Source organism: Carassius gibelio, chromosome B15 (assembly GCF_023724105.1).
Source record: "Carassius gibelio isolate Cgi1373 ecotype wild population from Czech Republic chromosome B15, carGib1.2-hapl.c, whole genome shotgun sequence".
NCBI lineage: Eukaryota > Metazoa > Chordata > Actinopteri > Cypriniformes > Cyprinidae > Carassius > Carassius gibelio.
In genome coordinates this window covers 13,830,536-13,844,482 of record NC_068410.1, presented here as the reverse complement: position 1 = coordinate 13,844,482, position 13,947 = coordinate 13,830,536, and the positions used below count along the sequence as shown (strand labels likewise).

At 36.8% G+C, this 13,947-nt stretch overlaps 1 protein-coding gene across 4 annotated transcripts; it reads left to right on the top strand.

Annotated features, from left to right (window-relative positions):
* Nucleotides 1-4,756: 4,756 nt before the first annotated feature.
* Nucleotides 4,757-13,743, top strand: spa17 (sperm autoantigenic protein 17). 4 transcript variants are annotated; one of them, XM_052575476.1, is made up of 6 exons: nucleotides 4,757-5,064; nucleotides 5,315-5,385; nucleotides 5,481-5,527; nucleotides 5,927-7,388; nucleotides 10,980-11,132; nucleotides 12,977-13,743. In XM_052575476.1, the coding sequence occupies exons 1-6, from the start codon at nucleotides 4,911-4,913 to the stop codon at nucleotides 12,992-12,994; spliced, it is 1,905 nt and encodes a 634-aa protein (XP_052431436.1). In that variant the 5' UTR covers nucleotides 4,757-4,910; the 3' UTR covers nucleotides 12,995-13,743. The 4 variants fall into 4 exon arrangements, with proteins under 4 accessions (XP_052431436.1, XP_052431433.1, XP_052431432.1 ...); XM_052575473.1 differs by having other exon boundaries at nucleotides 12,974-13,743; XM_052575472.1 differs by having other exon boundaries at nucleotides 10,980-11,178.
* The last annotated feature ends 204 nt before the right edge of the window (nucleotides 13,744-13,947 follow it).

Genomic DNA, 13,947 nt, shown 5'->3' with positions numbered 1-13,947 from the left:
TGCTTCAAAGCTCAGCAGCTGTGCAAAACTGAACTAACCCCAAGTTTCCACTGCAAAGCATGAATGTGATCCAGTTTCCTGCAGCAAAGGGGCTGATAAATTAATCAAACTGCTGGGAAAGTCACTTTGATTCATTAACATGGATGTTATCAAGAGTCACACTGTGAATGGGTTCCATCAGAATGAGAGTTCAAACAGCTGATGAAAACATCACACAATAATCCACAAGTAATCCACAGTACTCCAATCCATCTATTAATTTCTTGTGAAGTGAAAAACTACTTGTTTGTAATAAATCCATCAAGACATTTTTTTAACTTTCAAACCATTACTAAAACATGTGTCTTCTTTCCATAATATTGCTTTCTCCAGTGAAAATGTGATTGTGTCTGAATCAGGAGAAAAATATGCACAGGTCAAGCACCGTTTACAAGCAAAAATAGTCAAATATGTCAATATTTTGATGTGACAATAGGGAATGGACTTTAATTGATGGACTGGAGTCATGTGGATTAATTCTTTCATCAGCTGTTTGAACGCTCATTCTGACGGCACCCATTCACTGCAGAGAAGAAATTTTAAACACAATGCAATTCTAAGTTTCTTTTCTGATGAAGAAAATAATTTAGCTCTTGGATGGCCTGAGAGTGAGTACATTTTCAGCAAATGTTCGTTTTTGTGTGAACTATTACTTTCAATTATTCTGAGGACTTTTCTTACCATTTTTGCCATTCCCTATATAGATGAATCTGAAGAACAAGTAACACCTCCTAAAGTACTAGCTGGTAAGTCTATAATTTAAAGGGATGGTTCAGCCAAAAACAGTGCTTTAAGTGGCCCAAAAGAGATGCCGGTACTCTATTATAGCCTATATATAGAGAGAAAGAGAAAATAACTTATATTTTTGCGGGAGCGTGCGGGGGCGGGACGGAAAAATCCATCCCGCGCAGGTCTCTGAAAGCGGCGGATGCGCATGTGCTTTTCACTTGTAAAACTCAAGGGTGTATGGGTAATGTAGTCTCTGCTCTCGGTGGGACGAATTAGGAAGCGTGCATTGTGAAGGGCGCTCTGAAAAGCGGCAGCGCAGGCAAAGGATTAAAACCTCTATTAAAACAGATGTCCAAATGAGCGTACCGGTACGCTAAAAGCACGTTCTGCACGTTCTGGGCGCACGGAGAGGTGGCTGTATGCTCAAGAGCTATATTTGGAAGTGGCGGTACTGATAACCTGTGTGTACCGGCCCACTTAAAGCACTGCCCAAAAATGAAAATTTGATGTTTATCTGCTTACCCCCGGGGAATCCAAGATGTAGGTGAAACAAACTGAGTTTTAACTCAAACTGTTGACTGCAAGCACAAATACAGACTGCAAGGGTTTAAATTAAAAATATGTATTTGTGGCATTGCATTTTTGGGTGAACTATCCCTTTAAAGCTCTGTAAGGATAGTTATATTTATTGTACTATTTTTAAGGCCATTATTGGTTTATATTAATGTTTTGAATGTTGTTCTGATCTAGATCCATCTCTGAGAGTAAAGTTGTTTAGGGGTCAGGCAGAGTCGGATGAAGTGCTTAAATCATTATCTACCATTGAAGTGATGGCAGGAACCTCACTCAAACTTCACTGTGTTGCCCTTGATAATAAACACTGTGAGGTGCAGTGGGTCAGAGAAAACAGTACCCTTCCCTTGGACAAAATAACTGGCACCATAGTACAGTGGAATGAAATCAAAGCAGAGGATAGTGGACAATACAGGTGCTACACCAAAGGGACCTGCACTGACCAGACTTTTACTGTGGAAATAGAGGTCATCACATCAGGTGAGCACTTTTACACTTCCAAAAATAAATCAACCCATTTTCAGAATCACATACAACACAGTCCATCAAGTCAGCATTTTGCCATACAGATGGATTCGCCTGGGCCAAGATCTTTGCAGCATTTGCAGTGTCTGCAGTAGTTATCCTGGTGGCCCATCTGGTGTATTTGTGGTACAGAAAAGGATGTAAGATCATGGACTCTGTTAGCAAAAGGTAATGCACAATTGTATGGATAAAATTAAACATGATAAAACACCAAAACATATCAAATCACTATCATTAGCAGTATTTGTAGGGTTACATCCAGAAGTGCAGTGGTGATAAGGCCAATCGCTCAGGGTCTTTCTCAATTGATATTTTATTTGACTAAAATGCAATAATATATGTATATACACTAATTGTCAAAAGTTTGGAATAAAAGGTTTTGGGTTTTTGAAAGACGTCCTTATGCTCACCAAGGCTGCATTTATTTGATTAAAAATACAGGAAGCATTTAATTTTGTGAAATATTAATACATTACTTTTAAAACTGAAATATTATTAGATGAACTATTACATGCACTTTTTCTCCTTTAATATATTTTAAAATGTAATTTATTCCTGTGATGGCAACTGAAATGAATTCATGAATTCATTACTCCAGTGTTTAATGTCACATGATCATTCGAAATCATTCTAATTTGATGATTTGCTGCTTAAAAAACTGTTAAAAAACTCTTTTTGCGGCTAAATATTTTTGTGGAAACTGAGATACACATACCATTCAAAGTTTTCCCATTCAGTAAAATTTGAAATAAATAAATATAAAATAAAAAAATAATTTTGTCCAATAAAGAATCTATTAAAATCATCAAAAGTAACACTACTTTAACATCAAAGTTGCACAAGATTTCTATTCCAAATACATGCTGTTCATTTTAATTGATCTAGGCATTACAGAATCCTGAAAAGATGTATAATAGTTTATATACAAATATAGCACAACTCTTTTCAACATTGATAATAAGAAATGTTTCTTGAGCAACAAATCAGTATATTAGAATGATATCTGAAGGATCATGTGACACTAAAGACAGGATTATGGTGCTGAAAAGGATTATCAGCTTTGCCATAACAGGAATAAATTATATTTTAAAATATAATAAAATACAAAAGATTTTAAATTGCAATATTTCACAATATTACTGTTTTAATATATTTTGAATAAAAAATGCAGCCTTCATGAGAATTAAAGACTTATTTTATTAAAATGAAAAAACCAACCCAAAATTTTTTGAGCACAAGTTTATCTGAATACGGTCATCTGAATGGTATTCAATCGTTAATTGATTCACAAAACATTTTCTTTTTTACATTTAATCCCAGACAGTCAGAGCGATCATGAAGTCCCTTATGCTGACATTGTGATCTCTGTGAGAGGATCCAGCAATCCGGATCTATCTGACACTTAACCTGACTTCAAAAAAACTAAGACCAGTGAGAATTAATATTATTTTAATATTATAAATATATACAATAATTTAAGTAATTTTTACAGGGTTGTTTGGTATCATGGAACCAGATATGTGACCGTGTGAATTGTGTTTTGCAGAGATGGAGGGACGAGGCCAGAGCAGGACTACTGCACGCTTCAGCTGACAGACTGCACTTCCACTCTAAAGAGGTCACTAGGAAATTAAGCACAACGTCTGAATATGCTGTAATTACTTACTCCTGTGAGGCTCTTAGTTAGTTACTTCAAAAACTGCTGTATCTGATAAAAAAAAAAATCATAAGGCAAAATGTGAAAAATGTGAACAGCTGTCTGCATTTAAAAAATGTAAAACTTTTAACGTATGTGTGGACTTGTATGTTTTTTTTTATAGTCTTGAACGAAATAATTACTGCATTATATTTGCTTTGCAGCTCATAAAAACATTTTTAGTGTGTCAGCTGATTTGCTGTTTTTGAACAGGAAGGTCTATATGACTTAAAAGAATGGTTTAAGTAATTTATAGTATGTGTCTTAAGCCCATTTTCACAATTGTGTGTTTTCTTTTCTTTTATCTAATGGTAAAATACCTTGCCTGCTGTAGTACTAATAAAAGGTTAGAAATTGATGCTTGCAATTTGTTTTACTCTTCACATATTTAGCGAGCTTTGGACTCTGACAGGTGGTTATTTGTATGGCCAAAAATATTATCATATTTACCATTTTCACCTATATTTCTATATTTAAAAAACTGGCTTTACCTGCAGTATCGGGTACACGAATGTGCTGAACTGTTTCACTAACATACGACAGGATTGCATTTGCAGGCTTGTTTTCGGTTTGAATAATTATTATTATTTACCTTTTTGTTATTTGTTATTTAGTATTCTCAATGACTGATAATTTTTGACCGATTGACTCACGATTCGCGACGCAAGCATATATATATATATAATGTATGACAATAAAATAGAATAGATAAAGTCTCTAGACCACTTTAAATATTTACTTGATGTCGATCGTGTGCGTCAATACTGAAAATATTACCTTGAGAGACCAGATACAGTGCAAAAAAAAAAACGTTATAGCAAAAATACCTACCATTTTATATTGCATGTGTAAAAACAACATTTGGGGGATCCTACTGACGTTTTGCTTTTTGAACACGACAAGTCGTAACGTTTTGACCCTCTCCGCTATCGGTAGTAGGAACCGTGTGTCGGTTGCATAGCAACGGTTGACAACATTCGACTCGCTTTGAACGGTAAGAAACATCACACCAGTACACCTGGCTAAATGATTAAAAATATATTGACTCCCGATAACAAAGCAAGAAACAAAGCTTGATAGCACAAGTGTTCCTATACATCTTTCATTTTACAGAGGAAAAAAACGAGTTTGTCTTTCACTTAGTTGATTTTTAGCACAACATATTATGTATTGTCAGTGTCACTATATGTGAATACCATGCAGTAAAATTAAACATCTTAATGAGATAATCATTGCATTTAATATATATTTTTTTCTAATAATGTGGAAAACATTAGTCTACAACACTATTAACCTTTATTGAACACGTCTTTCCCCTAATTAAGCTCAGACCTGAGAGCTGTATAAGATGTCTGTTCCCTTCTCCAACACAAACCTGCGCATCCCGAGAGGCTTTGGGAATTTATTGGAGGGTCTTGCTAAAGAAGTGTTGAGAGACCAGCCTGAGGACATCCCTACCTTTGCTGCTGTCTACTTCTCAAACCTTCTTAAAGCCAGAGAGGGTAAATGAGATGCTTTAAATATAAACATCAATCTTTCATAATCTATAATAGGGGCACTTTAGTATTTTTATTATATATTAAATTACTCTTATATGAGTTAGCCATTATATGCTTATACAGTGTGCCTTTGTCCAAGCCAAAGCCAAACCGATTTTGTTTGCAAGGGCTAGAATTATTATTAGATCAAATATATTGTCGATGCATTGCTTGAAAATAATGAATGTACAAACGAATGCATGTTTTGTTTCAGAAAGTGGCCTAGACCCAGCAGAGTGGGGTGCAAAATTGGAAGACAGGTTCTACAATAATCATTCATTTAAGGTATAAAAAAAAAAAAACAGTGATGAGACAACACTTTTTGAACCTTAAGATTATACTAGTTCCTTCTAATGTGGTGTTTGTTCTTCTCAAAACAGGGCACAGCAATACAAGGAAACTACATTTCACCAAAAATAAATACAAGGTCTGTGGATGAGGAAGTGTGATTTTACTTTTTCACTCCCCCTAACAGTTTTCCAGATGAGAGAAACAGCCAAGCCTGAAGTGAAGCAGTGTGAGATTTTAGATTAAAATTTAGACAATAAAACTGAAAATGACTCATAGGATTGCCTGCAGTTTTGATATGATTTTCTTGATTCTGGTTGTACGTTCAAGCAGCGCTGCAGTTTTATAGCAGGGCGAACCTTGGTGGGTGGCTTTCAGAGGATTGATTGTAGTGTCAGAGCACAGATATCAATCTGGGTTGTACATTAGGATTCATTTATTACTCCTGTTATAGTTGTTTGTGCTTTTATTTACCCACATTATCAATCACTGTTGCATATATAAAATTACCCATGCCTTCTTACATGTCAATTTTCAGAAACAACGCTGGCCGTTCTGAAACTTTTGGAGACAATGAAACCCTAAGCTCTCAATTAAAAGACCCCAACACTAATATTTCTGAGGACACTGAAGTGAAGCAAAAATATGAGTTAGATAAGAAGCTCGATGAGGAATCCGGTGAGACGGAACGTGGACCCGATGTGGATATTCCCTATGTGGGAACAGCAGATGTTGATATATGTGCTCAAGAGCTAAAAGACCCCAGCAGGACTCCAGAGCAAACATCAGAGGTACTGAAGGATGAGGAGGTTGCAAAAGAAGCTGTAGATATTGATATCTGCAGATCAGAACTTGAGCCTACACCTTTGCCTTCCTTTGGTGGTCTCGCAAATGTGGATGTATGTGCTGAAGAGATAAACCACCCATCTGAAAGCCTAAAATTGAAAGAAGGAGAGTTTGAAGCACAAGATGAATCTTTTGTTGAAACCCCTTCACATATTGAACAGGATGTAGGCAAGCAGGCAAATGAAATGTCTGATGATGATGACGATGATAATGATGATGATGATGATGATGGCCATACTGAAGATGCTGAACAGGGAATTTTAGAAATGGCTGATAATTTATTAGAAGACATTGATCCAGAAGAGAAGAGCACTGAGCAGATTTATGTGGAGGAATCAACTGAAAGTACTACTGAAAACGCAGTTGAAGTAAAACAGGAATCAGAGGAACATACTGAAGTAAAGGATGATTTACCAGACAATGAAAACCAGGAAGAGACTAATCATGACTACAGCAGCACCAATGACTTTGTAGAAGATGCAGCCGATTCCACATCTGATATCAATAGCAGATCATTGATTGAAATGAAAGACACATACATTGACTACAGTGATGAGACATATAGCGAAGTCATAGATGTTCTAGATGAAGTGCACCATCACTGTTCTACTCATACAGGTGAGCATGAAGCCGAGAACAGCACTGATGAACAAAACGCCTCTAAAATGATGGATGCAATGAAGAAGGAAACCCCAAAGCTAGTTAACGACAGTGAAACTGAAGTCACAGAGGACATGATAAGCAACGAGATTTTAAATACTGATGCAGTGGATGCTTCTGAGAAGGATCTAAACACAGAGAACGTAAATGAAGGGAGTGATCTTGACAGTGATGCTGAAGAGATGGATCTGGACATTTCGAACTTGCCTCAGCAAAATATGGTAAAAACTGAAGATGAGGAGAAGGATTTAACCCATGATACTGAACCAGTGGAAGATATCTTGCCTTTTGAAGAAGAAGAAGCTGATCTCAGGCCTTTAGAAGGAGAAACAGAGGTTATCAGTGAAGAACATCTGACAGAGTCACAAGAACAGACTGAAAAAACAGAGAATGAAGGAGATCACGAGGATCAGTTGGAGGAGCAAAGGGATAAATGGCAGGAATCAACACTTGAAAGAGAGAACCAGGAAAATCCTGACAGCATGGAACATAAGGTAAGCGATTTTTGTTACTTTCTTGTCTTTTTTTCACCACCTCTTTTGATTTGGTAAACAAAAATGTGGTATTTGTATAAAATAAGTTGTGAAATATAAATGTTACATGTTATATTATTTTTTCCTTTTATTATTTTAGTTTTATAAGTTGTACATTTTATTTTGTTTCCCATGTATTGTAATTGATGTTCTAGGAAAAGAAAGCCAAAAAATCAATAAATGCAAGATGTTTCCAAAAATCTGTGAGTAATCATATTAAATAATTATGATGCCAATATTGAGCAAAATAATTGTGATTATGATTTTTGCCATAATCAAACAGCCCTACCTCATCCTCATCTGCAGAATATTCCTTTCATTGTCCCAAGTTAGTGAGTAAAAAATAAAATCAAGGACTCAACAGTGTGGTTCTGTGTCTCTCTGGAGAACAGTGATTGAAGATGTCCTGAAATAGTCCAGCTGGTGAGAGCAAGACTGCGAGAGGTTCAAAAAAGCTCAAACTATACATACATCCTATGTCATTTAAACACTATGCATAGACCCAAACAAATGATTGCAACATTTCATAAAGAGATATTCAGAAAGGTTTAGATCTTTTAAACCAAGAGGTCAGAAGATAATCCATATGCTTTTTTTAAAAGGGGTTCGAATGAGACCGATTTGGTGGTGTTTCCATGGAAACATTTTACCGACCATTTATCTGAGGGAGAAACTGATCTAGATTTTGGAGTTCTGTGATATTTCCAAAGAAACAGAATATGTACCCTATTAGCTGTTTCGCTTTTCAATTCCTCGTCCAAAGTGGAGTGTTTCGATTTCTGTAGGGGTTAATTAGAGACGCACACACTAAAGCAAAGCACTCTTCTTCTCGCTCCAATGTAGGTCATCTAACCTGACCTATATCAACTCTTGTCCAATGACTTTATACGCTGTAGGAGGAGCAAGGGAATCGTGTAAGTGCTATTTTCAGGAACAATATTCATGTTATCATCAATCTTTGGCACGACTGTAAAGTCACCTCATCTTCTTCTTGGAAACTCAGTGTTTTAACACTTCGAGCTTTGTGAGCCGACTTCATTAGCTCCCAGCTTTACAGCTCCAGCAGATGCCAAGAAAAGAGCTGCATCTTCTCTCTTTAATCTTGGTAGGGTAGGAGGCAGGAGATGCAGCAGTGTTCCAGAGAAATAAAGGGCAATGGATTCACTGTCTGTTTGTCTTACTCTACAGTAGATTGCCACAGGGTGGAGGAGGCACGGACTGTGTGGGACTGACTGAGATGTGGGGAGCTGCTTCTAGTATTTTCGTAGCTTATGATGATAGCCCTCAGGAATATTTTGGCCAGTGACTATTTAAAGTTATGTTATATAATTGGGTTGGACCATGGTATGTCTCTTTATCATTCTCTCCACTGAAAATCAAGTATCTCGGGTCCTAGTGGTAACAGGTGTCGGGAAAATGAGAATAATGGCGGTGTAAACGTCAGCATTAAACTAAATATTTGCAACGAGCAAAGAGCTGAGTGACAGTGTCAGTGATGATGCTCGCGAGTCGCGCGTTCTCTCTCTCTCTCTCTCTCTCTCTCTCTCTCTCTCTCTCTCTCCTCCCACCCTAAGACTCTGAATTATAAGGATAGTTGGAGAAGAGGCGTATTCGTCCAAAGCGGTTTGCCCTGTGAGGAGGTTTACTCTCTGTTGCACCTGCACAAGACGAGATCACGTTAATAAGCGTCTGTAATTGCGCGTCATGGATTGTCATATCGTGAGTAGAGACCACTTTAAGCGTTGTTTTTTTATATATATATATTTAATGTATAAAATTAATACATATTGTTTTTAACTAAATTGTATCGGTTTGATCATAAATGAAAGCATACTTTAACTTTTTCTTACGGCTACTGATTTAGGACCGAGAAAAGCTGCACTTTTCAAATATATCGAAACTTTATTTCCGCGGTAAATTTCATGTCCAGTAAATTATGGGTTTATGTCTTCAGATCCATATTTTGTGCTCACGATCATTTCACACTTTTAAACAGTTGACTCTTTATTCATATGCAAATGATTAAGTTTTAACAGTTTACTCTTAAGCCATTAGGGCGTCAAAGGATCCCCAAATATTTGTTTATGTTATTAATAGCATTATTAATATTAATTGAAGTATTAAAATATACAATCTGCTTACTGTAAATAATATGAAGTTACATTTAAAAAAAGGCGTATCGTCTCAGTGAATAAAAATGAATAATAAGTTGGACTCTTGGTGGCGCTATATTAGTTACAGAAAAATATAAAATATCTATCTATCTATTCTTTTTGTTTATTTATTTATCAAACAATATGTTCATTTATAACTTCCTATTAAACATAAACGCCTAAAACCCATGACGAATATAGGGCGTGTTTATATTAGCTGGGTATATGAGGACATTTGCATAATTAAAAAGTCAGTCACCTTTCATCAGCAACAAACATTTTTGGTAAGCATCTGAAAAAGCATGCTAAGTGGTATTATAGAGAAACAAATGATATAAAATGAATCTAGTTATTGTGCATAGATTGGTGTTAACAAATGTCAGCTCTCGTTTTTAAATATGAACAATTATGTGAGCTTATGGGTTAAAAAGGTCCTTTTGCTGGTACCCCAATTATTTATGCTTGATGTTTGTTTGTTATGCGTATGCAAAAGGATTAGTCAAATGTATCATTTATTTGAGATGCTTATTTATAGGGGGATTGTGGAACGCCTCTGCCTGTGGCCACATATGAGATATGTTGGCAAAATGCTTGGTTAATATGAAAAGGAGGCCGATTCTTAGTTCAAAAGTGGGTGGACATGCTCCTACCAGGGTTTTACAATGGACTTCTGCTCATCACCCTCACTCAAGCAGTTTAAAGACTGCCAACCAGCCTCTGCTGAGCCATTTTACATAATGCTAAGTTGTCGTGGTGGGAGAAAGCATGTGGTTTCACAGCTTCAGGAAGACTTATTGAGACAAATAACATCACATCCCACCACACACACTGCTTTATGATGTGTGCTGACATGCTTCAAAGAGCACAGGAAGCTGGTCACAGTTGACTTTTGTAGCATCTGGGTGATTATATGTATTTGAAATCATTGCATTTATGTTTCAGTTCATTTTATTTTAATAGGTTCAGATAATAGGTTTCTTACACTCTTAAAAATACATGTTCTTTATGGTTCTTTGAAGAACTTTTAACATCCATTTCACATTAGGTCGTTTAATGTGGAAAAAGGTTCTTTAGATAGAAAAATTGGTTCTCTTTGGAACTGAAAGGTTCCTATGGGAACCCAAATGGTTCATTCTGCTAAAACCCCTTTATTTGTTAAATGGAAATAACTTTATTAAAGTTTAATGGAGAAGAGGAGCATTCAGTTGGAAAGCCTCAGTTTCTGTGGAGCTTATGGATAATGACTCATTGCAAGAGGGCTTAAATGGCCAGGAGATGTTAAACCCAGTGTGGTGGTATATAAAAACATAGTCTGAATCACTCTAGCAAGAGAAAAATCAATACGAAGTACACCCAGTGTTTGTTTTGCTAAATTTATCACTTATAATTCATCATTCAGGAGGAATGCAACCAGCCACAAGAGGAAGAGGACATCATGGACATCCCATTGGATGACCCAGAGGCCAATAAGGCAGCTGCCAAAATCCAGGCCGGCTTCCGTGGTCATATGACCCGGAAGAAGATGAAACCCGGTGAAAAGCCCAATGAGGAGGTGAGCAGCAGTGGTGAGGGCCTCAACGGCAGCCAAGGGGACTCAGGTTAGTCACTGTCCCCAACAGTCATAGTCAAGAGCTAGACTCAACACCCATCCCACATGGTGCAAAGGCCGCCAGCTATTTTGATCCAATTCGGTTTGGCAAGACATTCAAAAACCCTCACATATCCTCACAGAATTTGGCTTAGAGATCTGAAGTAAACAACCAGAGCTTTGAACTTTAATGAGAGTTCAAGAGAGTGTTGATTCGCTATCTTTCTGTTCTGCGTAGCAAAGATTTTTAATAAAAAAGCAAGAAATATTGCGCCTATTATAGTTGGAGAGCCACAAAAGAACTCTGTTATATCCAAAATGAAATAAAATTAAAAATCCATAAATTATGTTTAATGAGTCATGTCTTTATACGAAGTAAACATAATAAGACATGCTCAGGGGTGCATTTTAATTACTCTGTGAGTGCTTCGGATAATTCTTTTCTTAATGAAGTAATTATTAATGAGCCCATCTATCATTCTTAAAAGATTGCAGCCGTATGAAAAGGCCATTCACCAACGGAGTACACATAGTCACTCTATACTATCGTCTCTAATATTTCAGTTTGTTAAGACACAGATATCTCAAATCTAATTTCTCTTGTGGGTGGTTTAAGCCTCCACAATTCCAGGACTCAATATTAAAGCTTCTTGCAGATATATCCCCCCTTTCAATTTTCTTTTGGGTGATTTATTAATTTTTTGCACAAAATTGCCTAGTTTTCTAGAGATGCTGGATAAACTGTTTCCCCCAGCTCAGTATGTATGCAAATGGTTCTCGAGCTGTTGATCCCTGGAGATTCTACTTTGAAGCAACAAATAGGCCAACGCTGTCGGAAAGACCATAACGTTAATGTTCTCACACCAAAGCCTCCATTTGGACTACCTTTATTGGTGTTGTCCTTTGAGGACAAGCTGAGCAGATCTGCTCATTTGATGTGGAAAGTGGGGCAAGCAATGAGAATGAAGGTGTCCTTCCAACCTTCAGCCCAGGCCCATATATCTCTCCTTCAGCTGCGCTGCCCCACCTCTGTGCCGAGTTTAGGCTTTTCCCAAGCAACATCAACCCAGTTCTCGGTTGCTAAGCATATTAGGTATGGAAGTGTTATTTTTATCCTCAGGTGCATCTGCATCACTGAAACGAGGCTGTGCTCCGTTTTACTCTGACAAAAATAAAAGGCCATCTATGATCAACTCATATTCTGGCAAAAACAATCAACAAGTAATGCTCTGTCGCATATGGTATATTTTGTGAATAATGCAAATGTAGCTATCAAGCACTGCAAAAAACTATATTTTTATTCATTTTTTTTTTATATCTAAACATTCTTAAATTAAGGGCCTAAAGGTCCTGTATGTAAGATTGACACCGAGTGATTGAACTAGGTATTGCAGTCCAGATTCAAAATATTGTGAAGGGGTTTTTTCACCTGGCACCTCCTCCTCAGACTTGAGTCACACGCAGGTTGCCAGATTGGTGACACCAACAGGACCAAGCGCACTTGACAATGAATGAAATGAAATTGCTGTGTTTTCCACCAACTGGCAACCCGGGGTGCTGAAATACTATTGGGTAAACAGGCAGTGGGCGGGTTTAATTGAATTTGTTTTTCATACCCCATTGCCAGATATTTTTTTTCTTTATATTCTTTCAGATATTTTTCATGAATTTAAATTAATTTTTATTTTTATTTTGTAGTGGTTGATGTTACATTGTTGTCTTGTCACTTAGTAGTTGCCTAGACAGCTGTTTGTTTCCAAACCGAAGTGCAGTAAAACTAAAAAAAATAAACATATTTCACAAAGCAGGGGGAACAGACGGAGTAGAGACAGACGCCACATCTGGACCAGAGCAGTGAAGACCCTTCTCAAGGTGGATGGCTTAAAGGACGCTTTCTCCAGGGATTTTTTTTTGTGTGTGTGTCCAACAAAAGTAGTACAATTAAGCTGGATATGTCATCTGATGTGTGAACTCTTTCTCTATTTTCTGCTTCTTATCCAGTCCGGTTGAATATCTGCTCCAGCATGCGTTTGCATCCCACAAAAGGCATCTGTATACTGCATATCTGATATTTGTATACTGTAAATTGGAGAACGGACAGTGTAGAATTTAACACAGCCTTCTTCAGTCAGACAGTCAAGTAGACTTAAAACAATGCATAATGATTGAGTTTCCTCCTTTTTGTTGCTTGATATTCCTTTCTTGTGGTAGTATGTTAATGATTGCCTTGATTTGACCATGTAGCCACTATCACATTAAGATGTGAGATTTGTTTATCATAGAATGTTATCAGTTGTTTATAATTGTGTTGACTGATCTGTTTGGTTTGCTAGCTGTAATATGTTGAAAATGAAATCAGAGCTTCCAAAGCAACATATGGCATGGCACGATTGACTATAATTTATTTCATTCTGTTTAATTTGTAAAATGATTGATCCTAGGTCTTTCGTATCATTAGAAATATAGAAACTGAGTTGTGAAAGCTTAACGAGTGATAGTCAAGATTACCTTGCATGATGACATCAGCGTCAAGCTCTGTATCAGTTGATAAATGAATAAAAAACTCAGAAACGTGTGTTGCCTGCATTGAAAATGATTTTGTGCAGTCAGGGGCTGATCATAAGTCTTTTGAAGTCTTTATATAAACAGTCCAATAACAAACAGGCAGTTATATATATATATATATATATATATATGCAGCAGAAATTGAAATATTAACATCAGTCTCATTAGTCCTGCTGGATCTTCTGACTGGAGGGCTCACAGCTGGAAGGCTGTG